Genomic DNA, 27,715 nt, shown 5'->3' on the forward strand with positions numbered 1-27,715 from the left:
TTTGACAGGCAGAGTTAGAGAGAAAGATCTTCCTTCCGTTGGTTCACCCCCCAAATGGCTCCTATGGTTGGCGCGTTGTGCTGATCCGAAGCCAGGAGCCAGGTGTTTCCTCCTGGTCTCCTATGCGGGTGCAGGGCCCAAGCACTTGGGTCATCCTCCACTGCACTCCCAGGCCACAGCAGAGAGCTGGACTGGAAGAAGAGCAACGAGGACAGAACCAGGACCCCAACCGGGACTAGAACCCGGAGTGCCGGCGCCGCAGGCAGAGAATTAGCTTAGTGAGCCACGGCGCTGGCAGATACTGTTTTTTTGATGAGTAATACTTTCTAAAATGCTCAAGAAGTTTATTGAACAGGCAACTATTTTCAGTGGATTTGTTTTACATTGAAAATGAGGAATGATTTTTAAGCTGCTTATTCCATGTCTTAGGCTTCCATTTTTTCATTCAGTTTCAATAATTATGAGATAAGAATTTTGTAATATTTCACATGACATGCCCCAGTCTGGTAGGTCTATTTTCTTTGGTTGCTAAATGGATACATTTGTACTTTTAAGTTCCAATTGCTACCCTCAGATGATGGTGGCAACAAGCCAGATATGAAGCCGATAGATTGGAAACTTGAAAGACATTTCTAATTAGTTTAAATTCATTTGCTAATATAGTCCATGAAAATAAAGTAATTATACCTTACAGTCATTTTTGCCAAAAGCTACATATGAAGAGCTATAAATAAAAATAGTGATAGATGCAAAATACAAAAGGCAGACTTGGACAAAGTCTATGACAAGGAATATAATTTTGAACACTAGGCATTTATCACATTGTTTAACACAGAATAATTAATGGGTATACTCCATAGATGTGAATAAGTTTTCTTAATTTCACTTTTAAAATTATTTTTGTCACCATAATCAGCCCTTACTTAGAGTTTTAGGGTGCTATTTTGTGTATAAAATAAGTTAGAGTCTCTGGTCTCTTAAGTTTATGCATTAAGATTGGCAATACTGAGTGATCAGACATGACTGGAAAATGACTAGCATTCAATATTAGCAAAATATTTGCATTACTGACATGAGGTGCAAACATTTGGGTTGAACAGGTGCATTAACGTCAGGTTTCTGTGTGTTTGTTTCTTTTTTAATGGAAATTTATTTGACCCAGTATATAAGACTGTATGAAGGATCCTATGTTGAATTGAAGAAACTGCCAAAAATAATGCAATTGTGGCATTAATGGTGTATTATAATTCATGATGCCCCAATATTTGCACTGGATTTTTCCCCTTTTGTCCATGCTCTGTCATTACCATCATATTTCAGCATTTATGTTTTATTTTATTTATTTATTGAATAACTTCAGCGTTTGGGAGCAGTTACTAAGTGGCAAACCCGGTGCTAGGCTAAGTAAGTGAAAGATAAGCCAGCCATCAAAGAGTGCATTTTTTCACAGAGGTATTTATAGTACAGTATGAAGAGTACACAAACTGTAAGTGATATTTTCCTCTTTCTGTGGTTGCCCTTTTTTGTCTTCTCTAAATAAATAAAATCTCACCTTCAGGACGTCTTTCCATGGCCTGCACTGTGGTGTAGCAAGTAAAGCGGCCACCTGCAGCACCAGCATCCCATATGGGCCCTGGTTCCTGTCCTGGATGCTCCACTTCCAATTCAGCTCCCCGCTGATGTGCTTGGGGAAGCAGTGGAAAGATGGTCCCAAGCACTTGGGCCCCTGCACCCATGTAGGAGACCTGGAAGAAGCTCCTGGATCCTGACTTTAGCCTGGCCCATTTCCAGCTATCGTGGTCATTTGGGGAAGTGAACCAACAGATATGCCTTTCTCTCCCTCTGTCCTCTCCCCCTCTCCTTCTCCCTCCCTTTCTCATTCCCTCCCTCCCTCTGCCTCTGTCTCTGTCTCTGTTTCTTTGTAGGTCTTTCAAATAAATAAAAAAAATCTAAATAAAAAAAAGTGTTTCTCCATCTCCCCCATCTCTCCTCCATTACTGTTGTCTCTGTCTTAGGTCTGCTCTTCTCTTGCCTGGATTCTAGAACTTTTCCATAGCAGCTCTTTCTACTTGTTGACCCCTACTTCCTCTGTCAACAGCCTACCACACCCACTTTCTTTTTTTAACCATCTGATATTTTACTTTTATGTTGATGTGATATCAATACAAAGAGAATAGATTCAGTGTAGTTGATAGATACAGTTCTAAAAATCTGATGTTTTCCGTCTTCCCTCCCTCCTTTACCCCCTCTCCTCCCTCCTTTTTTTTTTTTTTTTTTTTTTTATAGGCAGAGTGGACAGTGAGAAAGAGAGACAGAGAGAAAGGTCTTCCTTTGCCGTTGGTTCACCCTCCAATGGCCTCCGTGGCTGGCATGCTGCGGCCAGCACACTGCGCTGATCTAAAGGCAGGAGCCAGGTGCTTCTCCTGGTCTCCCATGGGGTGCAGGGCCCAAGCACCTGGGCCATCCTCCACTGCACTCCCGGGCCATAGCAGAGAGCTGGCCTGAAAGGGGGGCAACCGGGACAGAATCCGGCGCCCCGACCAGAACTAGAACCCGGTGTGCCGGCGCCACTAGGTGGAGGATTAGCCTATTGAGCTCCTCCCTCCTTTTCTTAGATTCCCTTCCTCCCTCCCCCCACCTCTCTCTCTTCCCCTCCCTCCCTTCCTCTCTCTCTCTTTCTCTCCCTCCTCCCCCCAATTATTTATTTGAAATGCAGGGTTACAGAAAGAGAGACAGAAAGGGAGGTTTTCCAATCTGCTGGTTTGCTCCTCAAAAGGCCAGATTGTGCCTCTGCTAGTCCAGGCTGAAGCCAGGTGCCTAGAGCTCCATCTGGGTCTCCCACATAGGTGGCAGGGGCCCAGATTTTGACCCATCTTCCACTGTTTTCCCAGGCTCGTTATCGGGGAACTGGATGGGAAATGGAGCAGCTGGGACCTATGCTCCCATATGGGATGCTCGAATGGCAAGAAATGGCTTCACCTGCTGTGCCACAACACTTGCCCCCTTAGATGGTATCTATTTAAAGAACAGATCTGAAGAAGGCAGAGACTGTGTTAAATCCATGATGTGTATTTCCCAGGTTCTTTCCCTGCCTTATCAGAGTCTTCAGAATTTGTGTTTGGAATTTGCTGCCCCTTTTTTCAATGAATGGTAATAAACAGATTGTCAGTGAGCCAGACTCCGTTTTTTTTTGGGGGGGGGCAAATTTTCCAGGTATTTCTAGTGTGGACCCTTTGCCAGTGGTCTTCTATCCACTTGTCATGATCTTCCAAGTCCATCTGTGTGCCTCCATTTCTTTATGATAAATGTCTCTCGGACTTTCAAATCACCTGTTAAAAGACTTCGCCAGCCTTCCATATTGGAAGGATCAGCTATTTTAAGGGTGATGTTATATTGTAATGCTTTGTTGACATGTCTACTTTCCTCCCAGAGAGAGTTCCTTCCAGGTGGAAACTCATTTAGCTCTTTCTCTAACATAACCCATGTCTGCCATCAGTACTTTCTCACCATTGAGTGAATCTATGAATGACAAATAAGTGAAACAGGAGCCTTTGTTCCGTGCTTTTTTAAATCCTCCTTTTTGAATCTTCTCCAGCCAGTGAGATGAGTGTGAGCTGCCTCTATAGGGTGACAGAAGGCCCAGTAGCCAAGCTTGTATATTGATCCCCTTGAAGGATGTGTACTGTGGGATTCCTGTGGTTTCCTTCTCATCCATATTACCATTTATACTTTCAGTGCAGTGCTCTGAGTAAGACAAGCCCATCCACTAATCTGCATAATGAAAGAAACCAGAATCTGAATGCTTGGCAGCCACTCCAGGCTTTTGAACACAGTTTCTGGCTTAAAGATCCTTTAAGGGGTGTTGGATATAAGTCAGATTTAAATGACATACTAAGATTTCGCATTTCCGTTTGACGTGGCAGTGTTCTGTCTTTTGTTGGGTTCTGTGATGAATAAGGCTTTGGTGTTTTTTGGTTTGTGATACCTGCTGACACGGTTTCAACCTCATGCAGAGGCACTGGTGAGATCAAGAATGTGTTATGGCATCAATCATCTTATGTGAAAGGTGCTTGTATCCCAGCAAGTTCGTCTGGGGTTGACTAGATCTTTCCTTGTTCGAATAAGACGGGAATGAGTTTGAACTTTAATAAAAATATTCTTTTGACTCTGCATTTTGCAGAGCTCTTCTAAGGATCTTGCTGTTAATTTCTTCCCCACAAATTCCTCTGCCGCTCAAATGGGTTGCTTCTCTGTGGATCCACTTGTCTTTCGAAGGGACAAACCTGTTACTGTGATTCTTCTTTGACCTTTCTTGTATCCTCTCCTGACTTGAAAATATATGCTGAGCTGGCATCCCCGGCTCTCTAAGCTAATCCTTCGTCTGCGGCGCCGGCACTCCGGTTTCTAGTCCTGAATTTAGTTGTGTGCAAAAGGTTCTATTTGACTTGACTCAAGCCTCATCCCTGGCAATCTCTTAGAAATACTTGAAAATTCAAGTGTCACATCTTAGCGTTAGCTTGACTTTGACTGAAGGCGCTACCTCTCAGGGAAGAAGTCGTGGTTTCAATATTTGTGATTTGTTGATATGTATCGTTTCATGCTGTGTGGGAGTAATCAAATGTAGAGTTTTTAAAAGTAGAACTTACTGCGGACCTCTCTTCTGTCTGTGGCACCTCCAGCTGATTCCACCTAGGAGAGAGCCCTACGTGTCAGAGTGCCATCATTTATGAAAGAGAGGAAATGATCGTGTTACAGAGGATTATTTTGAAGATTTAAAAAAGCAATGCATAGACAATAGTGCATGTCTGACACTCAGTAAGGACTCATCCACTAATAAGAAAAACAAATGACTCATGGTCTTCCATTTTTTAAAAAATGTCCTTATGTATCTTCCTCCCCTATAAAAATGAGATGGCCAGAATTCTGTCTGCTATGTACATATAGCAATCAATAGCTTGGCATGTGGTTTGGCTTAGATCACCATTGTGGTTAATATAAATGAAAGATTACATGCTGGTTAAAATGTGAGTTATTTGAAGAATTATTAGAAGATTCTGAATATGAATTTTAAATACCCATGTTAATGCTGAAATTGACGCTCTGATGTTTTCAGAGGAACATTGTTTACAGAGTCAAGGAAAATAAAAGCTATGTGAACCACAGTTTAAAATGACAATTCCGGAAGTTTAATACTGTATCTCTTCAGTGGAGGATGATTCCTAGAGCAAATTTCAGGAAAAAACAATATAAGTACTTAAAAAAATCTCCCTTTGCTTCAAGCTGTGTAGGTGGGACTAGCTAAGGATTGCTAAATTTGTGAGTAGTTAGGAATAAGAATGATGATCTGCAGGCACACACCTATTGCTTTTTCAGAAATGTGCCATGCATATGTGTACTATACAATACAGCTAAAGTATTTCACACATAGTGTTATCATTCTTTGTGCAGTAGCATTTCCAAAGCACTTCTCCAATTTACATAGCTGATGAATTTAATGTTTATTTTTCCTCAAGACAATGTGAACTGTGTGTTTGTGTAGGGTGTGTGCATGCACATTTATATAAAGGTATTATTGAATTAAGATTCACATACCATAGATTTTTACCCACTTAAAGCTTGCAGTGTAATGGTTTTTAGTATGTTCAGTTAGGCAAACCATGATTACTAACTTCCGTGTATTTTCTTCACCTCAAATTCAAGCCCTATGCCCATTAGCAGTCACTGTCCAATCCTATCTGTCCCCCACCCCAAATTCCTCCTCCAGTCAACAACTAATTTATTTCCTTTATATATTGGACTATACTCTGGACTTTCCTTTTAAAAGGAATCAACTACTTGTGGTCTTGTGTGATTGACATCTTTTACTTAGTGTAATATTTTGAAGGTTTACCCATGTTGTAGCATGTACTAGTATTTCATTTTGTCTTATTGTCAAATAATATTCCATTTTGTGGATATATCATATTGTTTGTCAGTTGGCTGATTAATGGACTTTTGAGTTTTTCTACTTGTGGGATATTATGAATAATATTGCTGTGGATACTCAGGTTTAGGTTTCTGTGGAGATACATTTTCATTTCTCTTGGATATATACCTTGACATGGAATTTCTGGATCAAATGGTAACTCTGTGTTTAACATTTTGAGACTATCAATTGGTTTTCCAAAGTGGCTGTAACTCTTGGCATTTCTACCAGTGAAGTTTGAGTGTCACCATTTCTGCTAATCTTTGCCAGTATTTCCTCTCTCTCTCTCTCCCTCTGTGTGTGTGTGTGTGTGTGTGTGAAAATACTGTTACTGCTATCCTGCTTAGTTGGAAGTGGTATCTCACTGTGGTTTTAATATGTATTTGCCCAGTAGCTAATGATGCTGAGCCTCTCTTCGTGTGCTTGTTGACTATATACATATCTTCTGTGGGGAAATGTCTGTTCAACATTTTTCCTACTTTTTAATTATATTGTTTTCTTTTTATTGTTGAATGAAAGAGTTCTATATTCTGGATATAAGACTTTAAAATCAGATTATTTATTTGCAAACATTTCCTCCATTCCCTAGGTGGTTTTTCCACTTTCTTGATGCCATTGCTATGTTTTAAAAAAGAAAATTGACAAATTTGAAATGCTAGATTTTAAGGTTAATGTTCATTTCCATGATTAATCTAGTAGTACCTTTGTATGGTTAAGTACTTGGGCCATTACCACTACCTTACAAGATCAGCATGGGAAAGAAGTTGGAATCAGGACCCAGAGCTGGGAGTTGAATCCAGGCACTCTGATGTGAGATTTGAGTGTATTAACCACTAGGCCAAATGCCTGCCCCTGAATAACAGAATTCGTAACTTTATTGTTATTGTTTGCCAGACTGTACTCTGTGGTACTCAAGATGCTCTATAGCAAATTAGTTTCATTTCTAAGGCAGGCTATTTCTGAAAAATGCTATTTGTTCCTGATATTACAAAATTAAAAGACACATAACATTTTGTGTTATGAAGAGCATCTTTCCAGCTCAGCATTTCCAAAATCTATTATATTTTCCTAAAACAACTATTAATGAATATTAGATTGTGTGATACATACTCAGAAACATTCTTTTCATTCCATCTTTACCTCCCTCCCTCCCTCCTTCCCTCCTTCCTCGGCCTCTCTCCTTCCCTGCTTCCCTCCTTCCCTCTTCCCTCCCTCCCTCCTTTCCTCCTTTCCTCCTTTCCTCCCTTCCTCCCTTCTTTCACTTCTTTCACTTCTTTCACTTCTTTCTGTATTTGTTTTGCAGAGTAGCAAAGAAATGTTCCATCTGCTGGTCCACTTCCCAAAGTCTACAGTTGCCAGGGCCAGGATGTAGGAACTCCATCCAGGTTTCCCCATGTGTGTAACAAGGTCCCACACACTTGGGTGATCATCTACTACTGCCTCCTGGGTGCATCAGCAGGGAGCTGGAGTCGAAATCACATAGTAGCCAGGTCTTTGATGTGGGATGTGTGTGTCTCAGCTGACATCTTAACCTGTTAGACCATAATGCCCATCCCAGAATCATTGTTTTATCTGGCTATAGCACTGTGTGTATTCAGGTATTTCAAAAAGTATTAAAAAATGAAATAAAAGATAAATTTCTTTTGGTGCCAATTTTAAAAAAAAAATTCTTGTGCAAGTTTTTTTTCTCTCACAATACACATTTTACACAAACTTTTCAAAGACGCACTTCAGATTTATTTTTAAAATAAAAATGGTGATTTTTTTTAAAAAAAAATTGTAAATACAGATAAAAGCAAAAGAAACTGAGACATCCACAAGTTGTTTCTACCATGTGTGATTAGTTCATGAGGTTGAATTTGATGTATGTGTTACATAATTGAGGAAACTCAAACTAGAAACATATATCGTTCTTCTTTATATCACTTACACAGAGTGTGAGGCTTTTGCTTTGGAGTGAACCCCAAATTGGTTAATTATATAGATTTGTTTATTTTCCATTTCCAGGGCCTTCTCTAGGGGTATTTGTTGCCTGTCATTGCAGCTAGTCTTCCATTAAAACTGGGGGGGGGGGGGTTTGCATGTGTACACATGTGCTCAGTGCGCAACTAGGTATCCAAGGGGACATTTTTATGGCTTTGGACTGTTGGTGCAGGGGCCATCATCTTTCCCTCATGGTCACTTTGCATCAGATGGCATTGCTTCATCTCCCTAATCCTCTATTGCCTCTGGGCAGGAAGAGTGGGAAGGCAGGAAGACAAAACAGACTTAACTAGTCATCACCCTTTCAAAGAATTGTATTGCAAGCTCTCATGGTAACGATTCAGCTAATCTGATTGGGCAGGATCATGTCCTTTAATTTCTAGTCTGTAAGGGAATTGAAGATGGGAAATATGTTTTCTTTCTTTCTCTCTTTTCCTCCCTGCCTCCCTCCCTGTCTCCCTACCTCCCTCCCTCCCTTCTACACAGAAAGAGAAAGACAGTGACAGCCAGAGAGAGAGAGAGAGCGAGAGAGAGAGATCGATCTATCAATCTTCCTTCCGTGGATTCACTCCCAAATGCCCACAACGTCTGGAATTGTCCAGGCTGAAGCCAGTACCTCAGAACTCAGTCAGGTCTTCCATGTGGGTGACAAGTATCCTACTTTTTCAGCTACCACCTGTTGCCTTCCAAGGTGCGTATTATCTGGAGGCTGAATTAGAAACAGAGCCAGGCTTCAAATCCAGGTACTCCAGTATGGGATGAGGACACCCAAAGCGACATCTTACTTGCTGTGTCAGATATCCAACCTGGGAAATGTAGTTGCTTAGCTGGGCACATTGCCATCTGTATGGGAACTGGGGTTTTGTGAAAAAGGAACAAGAAAAAGATAATATGGTAGGAGCAACTACTAGCCTTTGTCACATAAGTCAAGGGAGAGCAGGTAGAAAATTCTTAGTTAAAATAAAGGGGCAAACCTCTTCCCACTGTCTGCTCCTGGCTTCTCTGACCTTGTGCTACCCTAGAATATCTGCATTTCCATCATGAAGTGTCACCAGATTTCAAAACTAAAACAATGGGTGTATAACTTATTACATTTTTACAATCTCTGTGTTTCACAAGATGCGCTTTTATAGCAACAGAACTGTGGGAAAAATTAAATCAAGGGCCAAGAGATATTTTCACAACAGTAGACTATTTGACCAATTCCTCATTGTGTGAATTCCTAAGTAGTTGGCTTCCCTTATTAACTTGACTTCTGGGCAAACCAGTCATCCTTTACACTCATCACAATGCACACAGCAAAGGAAACCAGCAACGTTTCTACTATCCTAAAACTCACTTTCTAGAATAAGAAGCACACAAAGGAAAATGAATTAATTAGTTAAGATCGTTGTCAGATTGCAATAAATACAAGAAATAGATGTGATCATATGCTAAGGACTAAGGGAGAAGAAGGCAAGACTGACCTTGTTTGTTTGTTTCAAACCCTAGCACCTAGGACCAAGCCTGGCACAGAGCAGGTGCTCATTTTCTGTTTGCACTGTTGAATGGATGAATGAGTAGATGGATGGGTGGGTGGGTGGATAATGGACAATTTGTTGGGCATAGAAAGTATCTTTGAGAAGGTGTTATTTAAAACGAAACCTGCAGAACAAGAACAATGCTAAGAGGTGGAGAAATTCACTCTAGGCAAGGTCAACAGCATCCAAGCCTTGCATTATTGTATTGAGTTCAAATTTAATTCTAAAATAAATGAAACCACATTGAATAATCTTATATTGATCACCTCTTCTGAGCTTCATAAAAATTATATGAAGCATATAATCTAATGAGTTTGGCATTTTACCAATGGGGAAACTAACCTTAAAAGTAATAATTTGTCTAGATTCACGAAGGTTTTCAGAATGTGAAAAAAATGCATGAATTTCAAAATTTTTGTACACCAAAATAAACTATTTTTATTTCCATTTTTCCATGACCTGTAAATGTTCACTGTTGTTCTATGTTACCTATTCTCTCATGTTCTCAATAACTCCTCAGAGTAAAGCTGTTTGGACAGGACAAAGTAGCATGGAAAATATTTGAAATTTTGTCTTCTTGCTGAAATTTTTCTTGCACTGAGGCAAACCATGTCTATGTGTTGAATGAAATAAGACCAAAAATTTTGCAAAGAGTATTTTTGGAAAATTACAGCTTTCACATTAATAAGACAGTACAAAAAGTAATGCATTATTTTATTTCATTTGTAGGACTTAAAATGAAAACTTCTCTGAAATTAAAAGTTAAAAAAAGGGTAAAAATGAGTTCAGTGTTGTAAGTCATATGAGTTATTGATTTATTTTAAAAAGTCACACTACTTGTTGATTTTTTAAGACCATATCTTAAAAGGAAAGCTTAAGTAGGGAATTTTTCCCTGATTTACCTGGTTTAATGTGACATTTTAAAAACTAACTAATTTTATGTATGGTTGCATGTATGTATCAACAAATGTTAAATATTTAGAGGTCAAAGTAGATTTTCCATTTTTGACACATAATATCAATGTTGTGGTTTAAGAAATTATGTTTATGCTAATGCAGGATATCAGAATGTTTGATAAAAAAAGAAATAAATAAAACTGTTGCTATTCAAGCACAGGACCTCATAAATCTTTTACCACAAGTAAGGCTATGTCTGGATTTCATTATTTTCTCTAGGATTTCCATTTCTTTTCCCTAAGAAAGGAGATCAGTTTTATAGATTAGTCTCATGAAGTTGCCCAGGTGATTTTGACTGAGTTTTAATAAATTTTCTGGGGCAAATGGCATTGAATGAGTCCTTTGATAAAATATTATATAAATGGAATATACATGCAAAGGGAATATAGAGAAATGGAAACATGATCTAGCTGAAAAACAGCAGATGAAGAGCTAGAAATAATAAATAAAGCCTTAATTTATTTACTTTTTCAATGCTTCCTACTGAGTTACCCAAGTTGGCAGAAATAATACAAGAGGCAGTTTAACAAACTGTAAAATACAGATTTATAGTCAAATTCAGTGGTGCTTAGAGGTTTGGGTTTCACCTGAAGTAAAGTTCATAAAGTTAATAAATTAAAACCACAATGCCTTATTTAATATTTCACAAGAAAAACTCCATTTTGTTTTGTCTGCTCAGAACTTAAGGCTTTTTATTGTGGTTATTTCAGAAACATTTGAATGGAATTTGTGTTTTTTTTTTTTTTTTTTTTTTGGCTTGGTCGGATTTTTAGACCCATCACTTGTATTAGAAATTTGATTGTATTTTCAACTAATTGTAGATTATATACTTGACAATACAAGTCTTTGCCTTATTGAATAGACTTTGTCACAGCTTTTGCCCCAGTTGATATTTTCAAGCATTTGTTATTTGGTTCTCAGCCTTTTGTTACTTTATGTGCCAGGAAGATTAAGCCATCCCATGCCTCTCATCACCAAGGGAACCCAGTAATGTTAAAATTTGGATTTACTCATTGTTATGCTGAAAACAATCTGAATCTGTTTCAGTAGACTCCATGGTCATGCACATATGTTACATGTTACTCTGAGTAATGATGCATGACGTTTTAATTATAAATTTGATCAAATTTACTAAATTGTGTGTTGGCTTGGTCATGAACTGGGTTTTTCCCATTCTAGTTTAACAGAAAATAGCCATATATCAATATATCTTCTGAATTACACTTTTCTCAAAGAATTCGAATGCATTTACACCTAAATAATATTATATAATTATTAACAGAGAAAAAATTAAATGTTAGCAAACGTTTAATGAGTTTTATTATGAACCTGGTATTGTATGAAGGCTTTCTTGTATGACTCATGTAACGCTTGTAAAACCCACATGAGTTACATGCTATTAGTAAACAAATTCTAGAAATGGGTAAACTGTGGTACAAGGACATTAAGTTACTTGTTTGAGGTCATGTATTTAGTGAGACTGAACATACCACAGGTAGTAATTGAACCAGTCAACTTTTGCCTACAGAGCTCACATGCTTAACTATTATGCTATACTTTACTAGTGATTCAGAAGATATTTCAAGCTTATTGTGCCTCTTGGCTAGTAATATCAACATTAGTTATGCTTATATAGAGCAAGATACACACATACCTAATAACTATTGGAAGACTCTATGAATGGGTGAATGGGTGAATAGAGGAATAAATAATTTTTACTAAGGAGATGTGCTAATAAATACTTTGGTATAATTAAATATTTGCTCTGTAGTCATTATTTTGAGGTCATTCCTTGGCCAACATTTTAATATGTGATTAATTTGTAGTACTTAACAAAAGATTTTCAGAGAAATCAAATTTTTCTCTTATTCCACAGTATTAAGTGATGTGGAGATTTAACAGTGGAAAATACATTTTGAAGAAATAAATTCATCCCTTGACTGCAACTATGAATTGCATGAAAGCAAATGAAGCCTGATTCTGTTATGTTTTGTTTTTTCTTTTGCCTTACCAGTATACCCTAGTGCCAGTTCGGATTCAGTCATTACTTGTTAAAGTAGCACAGAGGGCGACATTGTGGCATAGCAGGTCAAGTTGCCATTTACAATGCTGACATCTGGTATCAGAGTGCCAATTTGAGTCCTGGCCAGTCTGCTTCTGATCCAGCTCCCTGCTAATGCACCTGGGAAGACAGCAGAAGATGGCTTAAATCATTGGGCCCCGGCCGATCCAGCCCCCATTGCTGTAGCCAGTTGAGAGTGAGCCAGTGGGTGGAAGATTCTCTCTCTCTCTCCCTCTCTTTCTCTCTCTCTCTCTCCCTCTCTCCCTTTCTCCCTTTCTCCCTCTGCCTTTCAAAGAAGGAAGGAGAGAAAGAGAGGGAAGAATGGGGAAGCAAACAACTTCTGGCTAGTTATGTTACTGTTTCATCTCAAAGATTCCCATATTTATTTGAAAGATGAATTGACAGAAAGTAGAAAGAGACAAAGAGAGATCTATCTGCTTGTTCACTCACCAAATGCCAGCAACAGCCAGGTGTAGACCTTAAGGCACAAGCCAGGAAGTCCATTTGGGTTTCCTATGTGGGTGGCAAGAATCAACGTTCTTGGGCACTTGTCAGCTGCCTTCCTGGTGCATTAGCAGGAAGATGGAAACAAAGCGTGGAGAACCCAGGACTAGAACCAGAGACTTTGATATGGGACACAGATGTCCCAAGCAATGGCTTAATCTGCTGCCCAGCAATGTCCAGGGCATTTTACCTTTCTCGACTAATTTTCATACTCAAACAGGGATCATATGTCTCTGTTCTTATGATGATCAATATAGTATAAGAAGACATTTAGAAAATGGGAAAGGAATTTTTCTGAAAATCATTTCCATGGAAAACTTTTAATCTCTGTGGAAACAAAAATGTTCTAGTATCTAATTCTAGAAATGTTTAAATTAATTTACTTTCCTTTAAAAATCTCTCATACCTTAACAGGTTAATGTGTATTAGACTAAACAAGGAGGAAATTTATTCAGAATTTCACAAGTTCATTTTACTTTACTGTCATATCTTTATAAAATATCTTAAAGAAATATTGTTTATGCAGTGTTGTGAGTGATACGACTATGTGATGAGTGATAGTACCAAAAATGCAAAATAGCAATGAAAGGATGTTAGAAAAGATCAGGAAAGTTGTATTACATGAGAATAATTGAAGCTTTGTAGAAATAGAGATGGTATAATGATTGTCATTGTAACAATGGCAGCAAAAATTGAATTATGGAATCATTCTAAACCGGAGTGTAGGAACATCGCTGTCATGATCAGAAATAGAACTTGTAGTAGGGGCTGGGATTTCTCTCTCCCTGAAGCCTTCTCATTCCCTAGTGTATATGAAATTGTTTTTGGCTGCCAGGTTGGAATACTCAGTAATGATCAGGAAGGATCCATGAGGATGGGATTTGGGTAGATATCTCCAACAATGCAAAGGAAAACATCCATTAATGTTACTCATTCAGTGCTGTATTTACAGGCCCTCAGTGCTTTGTAAGGGGGCTCGATTCTAAAGAATTGTTTTCCTACTAATGTATCAAACTTTTTAAATAAGGAACATAAGAGAAAGCTGAATTATTCTGGGAATCACAATGAAGAGTCTTAGATCCAGGGAGTGATCCTGAAGGCGGGCTTCAGTAAGCTGGAAAAGACTCAGTTCCTTCCACCACCCCAAGAATAAAAGGTGAGGGGCAGGCCTTGTGGCACCGTGGATTCAGCTACAGCATTGGAGGTCTGCCTCCACTTCCAATCCTGCTCCCTGCTAAAAAATCTCGGATGCTGAAGGTGATGGCGCAAGAACTTGAGTTCCTGCTACCCATGCAGGATACCCAGATGAAGTTCTTAGCTCCCAGCTTCAACAGGCATCTGGGGATTGAATCAGTGGGGATGGAACATTGTGTGTGTTTGTGTGTGTGTATGTACACGCGTGCACCCTTCTCCATCATTCTGCCTTTCAAACAAATAAATAGAACTTATAAAAAAAAGGCCAGCGCCGCGGCTCACTAGGCTAATCCTCTGCCTTGCGGCGCCGGCACACGGGGTTCTAGTCCCAATCAGGGTGCTGGATTCTGTCCCGGTTGCTCCTCTTCCAGGCCAGCTCTCTGCTGTGGCCAGGGAGTGCAGTGGAGGATGGCCCAAGTGCTTGGGCCCTGCACCCCATGGGAGACCAGGATAAGCACCTGGCTCCTGGCTTTGGATCGGCGCATTGCACCGGCCGCAATGCACTGGCCGTAGCAGCCACTTTGGGGGTGAAGCAACAGAAAAGGAAAACCTTTCTCTCTGTCTCTCTCTCTCACTGTCCACTCTGCCAGTCCAAAAAAAAAAAAAAAAAAAAAAAAAAACCTTAGAAAAAGAATAGATGGAAAATGGTGATGGTTACCTTCGCCCCTTGGATATGCCTGATGGGTATTTTCTTGGCTCTTTGCTGTATTTTATAGAATACAGCATGGTCCTCTATCTTCCTGCAAAATCTTCAGTGATGCTGACCTCAGTTGATAATGCACCCACAGTGGTATTGGTCTGTGGGTGGGGAGCTGTCAGGACATGGCTGTGATGTAGATGTGGCTGTTCATCCGTCTTGGTGTCCTAATTCTGTCTGGTTTACACAAAGGCATCTGCTGTGGTCTCCCAGTTTGTAAATCAAACTATAAAGGAGGGTAAACCATTTCCAGCACCATCTGAACTAGATCTTCCCAGAGCCCACTGTAGAACTCTGGGGGACTGAGTGGTGCTGTTTGGCATCCTCAGGGATTCTCCCAAGTCTTTAGGCCTCAGCCTCACACCAAATGCAGACACTCTGTCCCTTTCCTGAAGAGCAGAGTTGAGTCTGGACATTGCTATTCCGTTGATTGCAAGAGGCCCAGGAAAGGAACAACCAGGCACACCAGTGATTCAGAGCTGAGCTGGCCTAAGCTCGCTGTTGCAGACCTTCCCAGGCCACCGGTCTGCCCTCCAGGAGAGCCTGTGGGTGGGAGGAACGATGCTTCAGGCCCATTTTCTCACGTGGAATTCTGGAGAGAAAAACATCATTAGCTAAGGAGTTACAGAAAAGCACATGCTAGGGAAATGGTGCACAGCAACTTGCCAAAGTTAAGGAGCTTTAAATTATCAAATTGAAATCTCCGTGCCCATCATATGAAACGTGGAGTTAAAATGCAGGCCCCACTCTTGGGCATTTTATGACTCTTAGGAAACAAAACATGTATGTAAAGGGACAGTAAAGTTGTGCTATGTGCTAGGACTGAAATAACATTGCCTTTGTGGTGCGTGGCACATGTTTTATAAAGTCTTGTATTGACTAGATGTAAGAATTTGGAGAAAGGAGAAGCTCTGATGAGCTTGTATTTCTCTAGAGAGTATTCGTTGTAATTTTTTATTAATAGAACTAATTAACTTTTGGGCCAATTTCATACTAAGAGATGGGAGTAAATACCAAATATGAATCTATGATTGCACAGATTTAACCCCTTATTAAATTTAGCTTAGGGACACTTTGAGACTGCTCAGAGGAATCATTCTTTTTTTTTTTCCACGGTTCCTGCACTTTCTGATTAATCTGTTGGGCTTGCTCTTCCCCAAGATACATGGATCTGGCTCTCTGCTTTTATGTTGTTATCTGATAAAAATATCACTGTTCCAAAAGGACTTCCCTCATCTACTTTATAAACTCAGCTCTGCTCCTAGGCCCTAGGCACACTCATTTTCTAGCCCATTGCTGTACTCTAAGCTTCTTTATAGTTTTCACATCACTGTGTGTATTCTATGGCCATGCATTTATCTTCTGTGTTCCTGCTTTTGAGTGTAAGAGCCAGGGGAACACAGCTGTATCTTGTTCTGTCCGTTGTGCACAGAGCAGTACCTGCCATATAATAGGCATACAATAAATGTGTTTAATGAAGAAATGATAAAATAGCAGGTTGTGTGGTGACTTTTATATCCTTATCTGTACATTCTATTTGTGTTTTCAGTAAGTAAAATATAATGATTTTCTCAAGAGTAATGCAAAAATAACAGTAGTGCTTATTCCTCACTATCTTTACCTTTGTGGTTCATATATAAAATCTTTCACCTCCTCAAAGTGCAGACTAAGAACACGGCCAGAACTCAAACTCAGACACTCTTCTGATTGGTGAACATCCTGGGCATTGTCTCATTAAGCATTACACCAAACGCACAGCCCTAATTTCTACATAAACAAGCAGACAGTAGAAGATATTCCCAGGAGAATGAACACACATACATACACACACACACATGCACACACATTAAAGGAAAATAGTCCACCTACAGAAATGTGCTTTCAGTTCTCATTTCTCACGCTATTATTAAAAATATCTCTGCTTGGATAGAACCCCTGTTTCCAGGCTGACTTCTCCATTGCTTCTCCTGTGAACTTTTTAAATTCTGTGTTTGGCAGTAGTTTTGTTTTCTTTGGAACCCAGTACTGTGTAACGCACTGTTAACTGAAGACTGCGATGTAGAAACTTATTATTAAAAATAAAAGAGAGAGGCCAGAATTTATTCCATAAGGATGAAAATGACAGTGTCAAAGAAGCTAGGATTTTCAAAATGCTTTACATAACAGATTGTGCTTCTTGTCAAGGAAGTACGATTTGTTTGCTAGGAAGAAAGTGGGAAATTCTTCTTTTTGCTTGTCTTGGTTAATGGGAGCCGAGAAGGGAGAGGGAGGTTTCCCATTTTTAATAGAATTCCTTCATCAGTGGAAAGATTGTGTTTGCCATGTGTAGGCATAACCTCGCTGACCTCTGTCCCCAGACCTTCTGGTAAGATGCTTGTGAAAATGTCTTTACCCAGAAGGGTAATCATAGTTTAATAGCTAAGAGGGTATTTTTTTAGATGGGGAGAGGCAAACTTTTTTTTTCCTTCCTAAGTAACCATGTACTCTTATCAACAAGAATGTATTTATTTATTTGAAAGAGTGAGAAGAAGAGAGAGAAGGAGAGATTTAAGGATATCTTTCTTCTGCTGGTTTACCCCCAGAATGCCTGCAGTAGCCAGGTCTAGGAGCAGAGAATCCCATCCTGGTCTCCCACATGGGTGGCAGGGGTTCAAGTGCTTGGGCTATCTTCTGCTGCCTTCCCAGGAGCAATAGCAGGAAACTGGAGCAGAAGTGGAGCAGCTGGAACTCAAACCAGTGGTATCGCTACTGGAGATGCCAGCATCTCCAGTGGTGGCTTAATCTGCATCAGAAGCATTCCTCTTCCTAAAAGAGTATCATATCATCTTAATAAAATTTCTCATTCTTTTTCTCAGGATTGTCAGGCATTGTGCTGCTCTTCATTTATCTCGAAAGTTTAGTTCACATGTATGAGATTGTAAAAAGAAAAAAAATGCCGTGGTTTCTCCCTCTGTTTTTCATTGTCTATGACCTATTAATGTCTTCTATCTAGTCCCCTGATGATGTCAAATGCCTACTGTGGTCACCTGCAGCTTACCACCAAATCCTGTCTATTTGATTGAAAGGTATTTTGAGTTTCTTATTGATGAAACATGAACATCAGTTTTCACTGAACTCAAACTCCTCAGTTTCACTGTGCAAGCTGTCATTTTTACTGCTTGTAGGAACTGACATTTTTGTTTGCTGTGATCGCTAGTCCAGGCAGTTGGGAAAGGGAAGGCTGCGTGTAGTACTTTGTAAAACATTTCATCAGCCCTCTGGTTCTGCTTTACTAAGAATGCTTACCAGTGACTGAAGCCTACATTTTATTTTGAATTGTCTGCAATGTTAAATTTAGTTTACCACATCATGGGTGGGTTTTCAAAAAGAATACTGAAAACATCCTTCTTACTTTGGTCTTTGGTCCACAGTCTGAGGATGGTGTTTGGATAACAGTATTGTAAACTTCATGTGCAAATAGGATCGAAATATAGGGTTTATCCTCACTTTACAGCTCCTTACTTGCTCTCTTGCCCTAGCTAATGCCCAGGGTGCTAGAATCAGAGAAAAGAGCCCTGTCACCCTAGCTAGCCCCATCCCCTACACCATCACTACTTCCTTCTCTGTATTTAAGAATATTACAGAGATTATGCTAATAAACACCAGCCACACAATGCTGAATTAATGAAAACTACATTTTGGCCCAGATTATTTTAATTAAAATTAGAATTTTACTGATTAAGCCTTTGTATGATTTCCTCACATCCAAAGGAAAAAAAAATCCTGTTAATTGTGTTTGACACTCTTCTTATTGACTAGAGAACATTCTAGTGTCTCATTTATCAAGAACAAAGTTAATTGCTTTTTTGTTTAACATCCTATATGGATTTCTGTAATGCTTTTATTACTTTAACAAGTAGTAGTGGTATACATTTTAAAATGTTGCCACATTTTTGTTCAACTGATACCTTTCAGTATTTTTATATATAAAAATGATATAAGCATGGTTTTAATATATAACAATATGAGAATAGAATAATAGAATTTCTTTACTCTAAATAATTCATGTTGGTTTGTTATAAAATGCTACAAAATAAATCTGATAGATAACACATTTGGAATATTATCCTGTTTCATCCCTCAAAAAAGAGAGTAGCTTTTGGAAGGTTTACTTTATAAGCTCTGATTTGAAAATTACAGTTGATCTACTCTTTAATATTAAGTGATGACCCAAATGAGCCTATATTTGGAATGTTGTATTTTGTGACTAATAGCAGAAAGCAGTGAGTAGTTATATGTATATGAAAACATCATGTTGCTTTTCTTATTTTAATACTGATCTTGGGAAAATGTTAACTTCCTGACTTGCCGTCATTGTTAAATATCCTCTCAAGTCAACATATTATTGATTAAAATTTGTTTGGGGGATTTATTTGATCTTTTTGACTGTGATGCCCACACATAGGATTTTCCAAGCTATCATGACCCTGTTAGACCCACTGGTCAGGAGGAGAATCATCTTAACAGTCAGCAGGTTGCAAAGGGCTCCTTTCAGGGGGTTGTGATGTCATTTTCCCAGCAGCCTTGTGCTCATGTTCAATGTCTCTCGTTGAAGTTGCCAGAATCAAGCATCTACCCCGCTGCTATTCCCATGGCCTCATTCAGGGAGATGATTGAAATGTGTCAAGAATAGATCAGAGAGTTCTAGTGAACAACTAGTTAAGTGTTCCTAATTCGTATGTTTCTACACCATACTGTGTATTTCATGTACTGATTAGTGTTTGTAAACCTTATTATAGTTAACTTTAAATTAATAAATATTTACTAGGATATGTAATGCCAATAAATCCCAAAATTTAAAAAATGGTTGAGCACTAAAGACATGAATTATGTAAACAGTTTATTTTACCTAACTATTATTTTGACTAATTTACCCAAAACTGTATATTAGCCAAACTATAAATCATTGCAGTCATTCCAACACTTAAAATGTTTGACTATAAGTTATTAAAAGTGGCTGGCTTCAAATTATATTGTTGAATTTTCACTTAGTCCTTCAATTTCTCATGTAATTTTTTATGAAAGTCTTCAAAACAAAAATTTAATTGCAGTATAGTGTTATTTTCTATATTGTAATTTATTGTTTAACTTCTATTTTGGTAGATACCACATTGGTTAACATATTGAAATTACTGGATTTTTATATTTTGATGTGCTGATTCAGAGGATATGAATTTGTAAGAATACTGTGTGTGTGTGTGTAGTGTATGTATACATCTCATGTAAGTATATGTAAATATATATAATATGGCTATACATGGGTATACATGTATTTGCTCTATAATAACAATATCCACACTTACTTTTCTCCCTCACTGCTCACCAAATGTTCAGGATTATTAATTTGCTAATTGATAGGTAGCAATAGTATCTTACTATTTATACTGAATTTCTTTCACTTCCAGTAAAGTTAAATTTTTCCTGTAAGTCCATTGACGATCAGTAATTATTCTTCAAGTTGCTATTATTTGTTCCTCAATTTCTACTAAGGTTTTATTTCTGTCAATGCGGAAGAGCTCTGAATGTACTGAGCACATTTTTACCTGTTATTTATTGCAGATATTTTACCAGTGTGAAGTTTGTGCAGACTTTGTAAAATTTCATTTAACCAAATCAATTGATTGTCTCATAATTAAAAAAACTTCATAAATACCTTTTGATTTTCAAATTAAGTTAAATGTTTACTTGGATCTTTATGTTATAGTACAGTTTAATCTTAAAAATTTAAATCTTTTTATATATAGAAGTATTAGTAGTTTTTTATAAGATTAAATTCAAATTTTTTCCAAAATAATGTTTTTTATTTGTTAAATGATTCATCAAATACTCATTAATTTTTGATACTTTATTTTTGAGATTTTGCTTTTATATGCTTGTGTTCATTTCCATTAATATATCTTAATTTGTTTATATTTTGAATGTTATGCAGTTATCCCATAATTTAGGTTATGTTTATTAACATATTTTGATAATAAACAGTATTTTCATCCTTTGTAATATTTTCTGATTTCATCATATATTTAAGGTATACAACATGACATTTTGATTTTGTGTGTATAGTGAAATTAATGTCCACAAATAAACATAAACATCATCAAACATAGCCACCTTTCTAGTGTCTATTTCTTGTTGTGATAAGAGTATCTAAAATGAACTTTCTTCGTGAATTTACAGTACCCAACTCAATCATGTTAACTATGTAGCTCCTGCTGTAAGTTAGACCTCTGGATTTACCCCATCGGGCACAGCTGATTCATCTATGTTTATTCCCACAAGTGAAATTTATATTTTTAATTAAAATAAATACTACTAGCTTTTGACTGAGTTAGACCTACAGCTTTGTTTGGGTGGGACTGAATACCTCATCTCTGTCTAGAGTCAGTCCTCTTAACCAGTAGCATCCGATGTACTGCAGTACAGATTGACTCTTTTCTGTATGTGGTTTTCAAACATTTCTTGTTAATGTTTAAAGGGTTGTTTTTTGGTTCTTACTACTGTGAATTTTGTCATTAAATCTACTAGGGAGTCATTGCTGTTATAGAAAAACTAATGTATGCAAATATAATTATAGTGCATTTTCCTTGTGCCCTGGCTTGTTCGTTCAGTCATTCTTTGGTTGGTACTCAGCACTGGTGATAGTACTGAAGAGATGAACGGAGTCAGATTCCTCTGTGATAATATCTCTTATTTCCTTGTTTATTTTCAGTAAATAAATATCCTTCTCTGTAACCAGAGTAGCTCAGGGGTAGTGGCAGCCATGACGGTGACATGATAATATTTTTATAGTCTGTTGTTATGAAAAAAATCTAAATTTTTTGACTTTGTGGGCACATTTCACATTAAGTAGTTTGATTCTTTAAAATGCTCATATTTTTGTGACATTATCAAATTGAATTTAAAAATATTGAAATATTTCAGCCTCCTGGTTTTTATCATTTGTGACAGTAGGTTAAAGTAGACATGAGGGGCCAGCACTGCAGCTCACTAGGCTAATCCTCTGCCTGCGACACCAGCACTCCGGGTTCTAGTCCTGGCTGGGGCACTGGATTCTGTCCCCGTTGCTCCTCTTCCAGTCCAGCTCTCTGCTGTGGCCTGGGAAGGCAGTGGAGGATGGCCTTGCAATTCTAAACCAATAAAAAAGTATAGGTGAACACAAAAAAACCAGAGTTTCTAATTACTATCCCTTCAGACATTTTGATGTTAAAAATACACAAGACAAATTGTTGGACATTTCCTTTCCAAGTAATGTAGTATACTGGAGTGGTGACTTCAAAATATTCATGGTATAATTGAATTGAAAGATAATTATTTTGATGCAAAAAGATTGAAATCCATGCATAGGATGGATTTCTCCCGCATGGGAGACCAGGAGGAAGCACCTGGCTCCTGGCTTCAGATTGGCGCAGTGCAGTGGCTGTAGCAGCCATTTGGGGGGTGAACCAAAGGAAGGAAAACCTTTCTCTCTGTTTCTCTCTCTTACTGTATAACTCTGCCTGTCAAAAACAAACAAACAAAACCCAACCAAACAAGGCCGGCGCCGTGGCTCACTAGGCTAATCCTCCGCCTAGCGGCGCCGGCACACCGGGTTCTAGTCCCGGTCGGGGCGCCGGATTCTGTCCCGGTTGCCCCTCTTCCAGGCCAGCCCTCTGCTGTGGCCAGGGAGTGCAGTGGAGGATGGCCCAAGTGCTTGGGCCCTGCACCCCATGGGAGACCAGGAAAAGCACCTGGCTCCTGGCTCCTGCCATCGGATCAGCGCGGTGCGCCGGCCGCAGCGCGCCGGCCGCGGCGGCCATTGGAGGGTGAACCAACGGCAAAAGGAAGACCTTTTTCTCTGTCTCTCTCTCTCTCTCTCACTATCCACTCTGCCTGTCAAAAAAATAAAAAAAAAATTAAAAAAAAAAAAAAACCCAACCAAACAAAAAAAAAAAGTGGACATGAGGATTACTTACTATATTTTCCTAATAAACTGGAAGCTTAATAATATGCAAGTAAAACTGTACACAGTTTGACAGCTCTCTGGGGTATTCCTGACAAAGGGCAGGAAAGCTGTTCATTAACAGATTCTTTTGGTCACACAGTGATGATAAAATACCTTCCAAACAATTCAAAGAGTAGCTATCAAACCAAAAGTTTATTTCTTCAGCTATGTTAATTTATTCTTGAGGGCTGTTTAATATATCACTATCAGAATACAGATTCAACAACCTAATTATTCTTTATAAGAAAGAGTAAAAATATTTGCCCTGTGAAACACTGGCTGAATTTACCACAGTTCCCATCTTCTTTTTACAGCTCATGGGGCATTCAGAATGGGACCACAAACGAGGCCTAAGGGGCTCTCAGGTAAGTGTCCTTTTCATTTCCTCTTTCATATTTTGTTTCTTAAACTTTGGAGCCATGAGTTTTCTGAAACTCAAGAAATAATAGTAAGTAGAGAGAGAGGAAGAGGCAAAAAAGTCCTGCCATTTGTTTTTATTTAAGTTAGCTGTAATTAAAGTCTGGGATTCAGATCCCAAGGGAAAAGTTGTGTACTCCTCCTAACATTCCCAGATTGTCTGTGTTGATCTGAGTGGAATTTATAATCATTTTGTCTCTGCAGAATACATTTTGATCAGCAACCCACTCTCTTGCTTTTATTTACTTCCTTTGATAATTTTCCATGTATTTTCTTCTTTTCTCTATCTTTCTGCTTTGGGTTAAATATTTTGAAATATAATCAGAGGAAGCTGAACTAATTAGAAGATTTTCTCCCTAAATTAACTGTCTTCATCTAAGGGAAACAGAAAGATGAAAGGACCCATTATTTTTGAAAAGAAACAAATTCTAAACCTTTCTATATTACCAGACTGTTCTCATTGTCTTACTTTATGTCTTAGGCAACAAGAAAAGCTTCCATGACGCATTTATGCTTTTTAATGACCTAATTAGACAATGTGGATTTGTTTTGCTTCCATAATTGCTCTGCCGGACAGAATGAAGGCTGAGTTTACACGAAGGAAATTATCTTTCTTCCTAGGGCATTTTTTGAGAAAAATAAAAACAATTCATCTCGTAGAAGTTCATGTTTACCTTACTGTAAGCATGCCAAATTAAAAAAAAAAAAGTGGAGAGAAATTTTTGTTTCTCCTACTCATGTTTTGTATTTCTCACTAAAAAATATACAGTGAAAAGAAAGAGTTGAATGCACAATACTGTATTTGAAAGTTTATTGTGAAGTACAAGCTTTCCCCAAGTGTTTCACAAACCTTATGTCTACCTATGATATCACTAAGTTGGTGTGGCTGACTATTTAATTTGGGTCACTGGGAAAATCAAGTCAAGGTGAGGTTTCAGTTGAGATTTTAATAGCTATGATTTTGTTTGGTTCAATGTTGGTTTGGTTAGTAAATAACATAGCCAGTACAGTTACATTAGGATTATCCAAAAGAATTTATGCCTTACTGTTTTCCTTCTTACCTCTACTTATCCATTTTCTCTCTCTCTCTGTATCTACAATATTTTATATCAGAATTCCAAGTACAGTTAGTAATGAGAGGTGAAATTAAGACAAGGTTAATTCTTTGCAATTCTTAACCAATAAAAAAGTAGAGATGAACACAAAAAAAACCTAGAGTTTCTAATTACTATCCCTTCAGACATTTTGACGTTAAAAATACACAAGACAAATTGTTGGACATTTCCTTTCCAAGTAGTGTAGTATACTGGAGTGGTGACTTCAAAATATTCATGGTAGAATTGAATTGAAAGATAATTATTTTAATGCAGAAAGATTGAAATCCATGCATAGTCTTTTCATAACACATATTTCCATGAACTTTTGGAGACCCTTCATGTATTTATACACACACACACACACACACACACACACATATATATATGTGTGTGTGTGTGTGTGTGTGTGTGTATATATATATATATATATATATAATGTTGTTTTATTTCCCCCAGTGGTCTACTTTGTAATAATTTATCTTCAGGTAGAGATTGATCACTCTGTCAGTATAAATTTTAAAAAGTCTCATAGAAGTACAATTATTTGAATTAAATTTAAATTCCAAAACAAGCAATATTTTAAAAATTTCAAATTTTTCATATAGCTAGACAGCTTCAGAATTCCACATAAACATACACAAATATTTTTATAAATGTCTTCATTATATTTGAAGGCTTCCAATGGTTCTGAAAAGCAAAGGATGTTTAAAATGCATGCATGAATAAACGTTTGAGCATCAGGGTCTTTCCTGATATTTCAATTGGCAGAATAACTAATGTGAAAGTGGTATATGTAGTCCCACTCTTTTCTTAAACTCAGATAAAAACTGTCAGAGTAAAAAGAAAAAACAAACCAAAAAACTATATACATTTAAAAAATAGAAAACATTTCAACTACCAAAAATTTATTTGGGAGCCAGTGTTTGGATCAACAGTTGAGATGCCCTCACCCCATGTCATGGTATTCCTGGGTTCAAGTCCCAGCTCATTTTCTGATTCCAGCTTCCTGCTCATTCAGAATCTGGGAAACAGTGAGTAATGGCTCAAATACTTGGGTCCTTGCCATCCTGGATTGAATTGTTGCTGGCTCCTGGCTTCCGCCTGGCCTGGCCCTGGCTCTTGTGAGCATTTAGGGAGTGAACCAGGGAATAGGAACTCTCTTTGTCGGTCTGTCTCTGTCTTTCTCTGTCTCTTTCCCTCTCAAATTTAAAAAGAAAGTTGTTTTGGAGAAAATTTTCATAAATTGGGTAGGCATTAATTAATAGCCTCCTATCTAATGTCACTTTTCCACTGGGGGGAAAATACTGTGTTTTTGTTTCTCATCCTTGAACCTTCTTATTTTGCCATCATTTCCTTGGATCATGTCTAAAGCCTTTCAGTCAAAGGGAATTTCAGATACATGAACACAGATCTCTTAATGTGTTACTAATACTCCAAAGCCTCTCTCAAATCTCAGTTGAGTTTAGGGTGAGTTTTGGAGCACTTCCTACGTGGACAGCACTGTGGTAGTTCTCACTCTGAAGAAAAAGTGAATGTCAAGGTCACTGCTTTCCAACAACTCACACAAACACACAAACAGTACTTGCATGTGTAATTCACATGTAAGACAGACTGGTAGATGCAATATTAAATATATAAACAGACTGCAATTGGATTTATGTGGGAGAGAATATTTCTCTATAGTAGAACTAGAAAATAGTTCGTAGAAATGATATCTGAGGTGAGTCTTTAACAATGGATGAGCTTCCAAAAGAGAGGGAAAGGATGAAAAGGCTAATAAAATCCTGAAATGGGCAGATTGTGGGGCATATTCAGATATGTATGAATTTTCTTTTAAACACTTCCTGGGTGGGAGCTGTTGCAGAAACTGCTGAGAAGGAATTAGGGAATGCTGTGATTTGGGATGGAAGAGATAGAAGGAGGTAGAAAGGAGTCAGGTCTGAAACAGACTCAGGAGAATTGGTGTCATTAACACAGAGCACTTCAGGGAGCAGTTGATTAAGTCAGTGTTAGTCCAGTAAAGTGAGAAGATGACATTTGAGGAAAATACTTGAGGGGCCCTTCTCGGCTCTGTGACCAGATTAGAGCAAAAGATGTCAACTTGGCAATGGTGATCATGCCTGTGATGACTGATCGACACCAAGGGATAGCCTGCCAGAAGAAGAATACTAAAAGAAAATCAGAGTATTCCAGGAGAATACTCACTGAAAGGGCTGGGGGAAGCAGGAGAGGGAGTCCATGCATGCACCTGGTCTCATGGCGGACCAGTTGGTAGGAAAATAATTCAGAATCAAAAGTTAGATACTGAATGGGGCAGTCACTTGCACAGCAGTTAAGACACCACTTGGAATGCCCTTATCCTCTGTTGGAGTGCCTATGCTATGGCAGTGTTCAAGTCCCAGTACGATTTTCAATTCTAGTCTCCTGCTAACGGGCACCCTGAGAACCAGCATGGGCTTTGGTTATGGCTCATGGGCTTTGGTCCTGCCACCAACATGGAGGTGTCCCAGATTGAGTTTCCACTTCTCATCTTTGGTCTGTTCTGGCCCTGGCTGTTGCAGGCATTTGTGGAGTGAACCAGCAAATGGAAATCTCTCTCTCTGTTTCTTGTGTGTCTCTGTGTGTGTGTCTGTGTGTGTGTGTGTGTGTGTATGTACGTTTATGCATGGGTGCAGTGTGCCATCAGGTCACTCCAAGAAGAGCATTCAGCTACAGTGTCAAGAAAGATGAAAACCTTAAAAAACACTAGGAGAGTATCAGGGAACTTGAGGAATGCAGTTTTGATAAAGAAGGACCCGTGGAAAACAGAGTATGGGAACTGGCAAGAGAATAGTGTAATACAGTGGGATGTGCTGCTGGAGAAGCTCTGTTTTAAAAGGTTTGTGGGAAGTGGTGGCAGCAGAAGTGAGTGAAGTTGAGTGAATGAGTGAGTGAAACTTTTTTTATGCCAAGGGGAGGTATGTGTCTTAATAATTACTTGCAGATGAAAACAATCATACTGGAGAAGAAATCACTGCAAATTCTCCAGAATGCATTGATTGAGGACTGAGAAAATGGTGCAATGCAGGGAAGAAAATGCACTCGACTGCAGAATGGTCCTTGTGGCATCTGTTTATGTCTTTTCCTAACAGGCACCTGACGTTCATCCCTACCACTTAGGTGATTTCAAAAAAGTAGTCTTATTCTCAAATGTACTACTGGATCAATGCACCTGGAGAAACTCTGTAAAGAAAGTAAAACTATTGGTATGAGAATAAGAGAGAAGCAATATTGACAAAAATGGAAACATACTGGGAATCTAG

The 27,715-nt window shown here is 38.4% G+C and overlaps 1 protein-coding gene across 2 annotated transcripts in view; it reads left to right on the forward strand.

Moving 5' to 3' along the window:
• The window catches only part of LOC100009330 (cGMP-inhibited 3',5'-cyclic phosphodiesterase 3A), a 333,186-nt gene that overhangs the window by 167,428 nt on the left and 138,043 nt on the right, over positions 1-27,715 (forward strand). For both annotated transcript variants that reach the window (XM_089303908.1, XM_051850837.3), the window contains one exon: positions 23,214-23,264. In XM_089303908.1, the coding sequence (XP_089160034.1) occupies positions 23,217-23,264 (48 nt within the window). In that variant the 5' untranslated portion in view covers positions 23,214-23,216. The remainder of the gene's footprint in view (positions 1-23,213; positions 23,265-27,715) is intronic.

Source organism: Oryctolagus cuniculus, chromosome 9 (genome assembly GCF_051225735.1).
Source record: "Oryctolagus cuniculus isolate XC-2025 breed Fujian yellow rabbit chromosome 9, ASM5122573v1, whole genome shotgun sequence".
NCBI lineage: Eukaryota > Metazoa > Chordata > Mammalia > Lagomorpha > Leporidae > Oryctolagus > Oryctolagus cuniculus.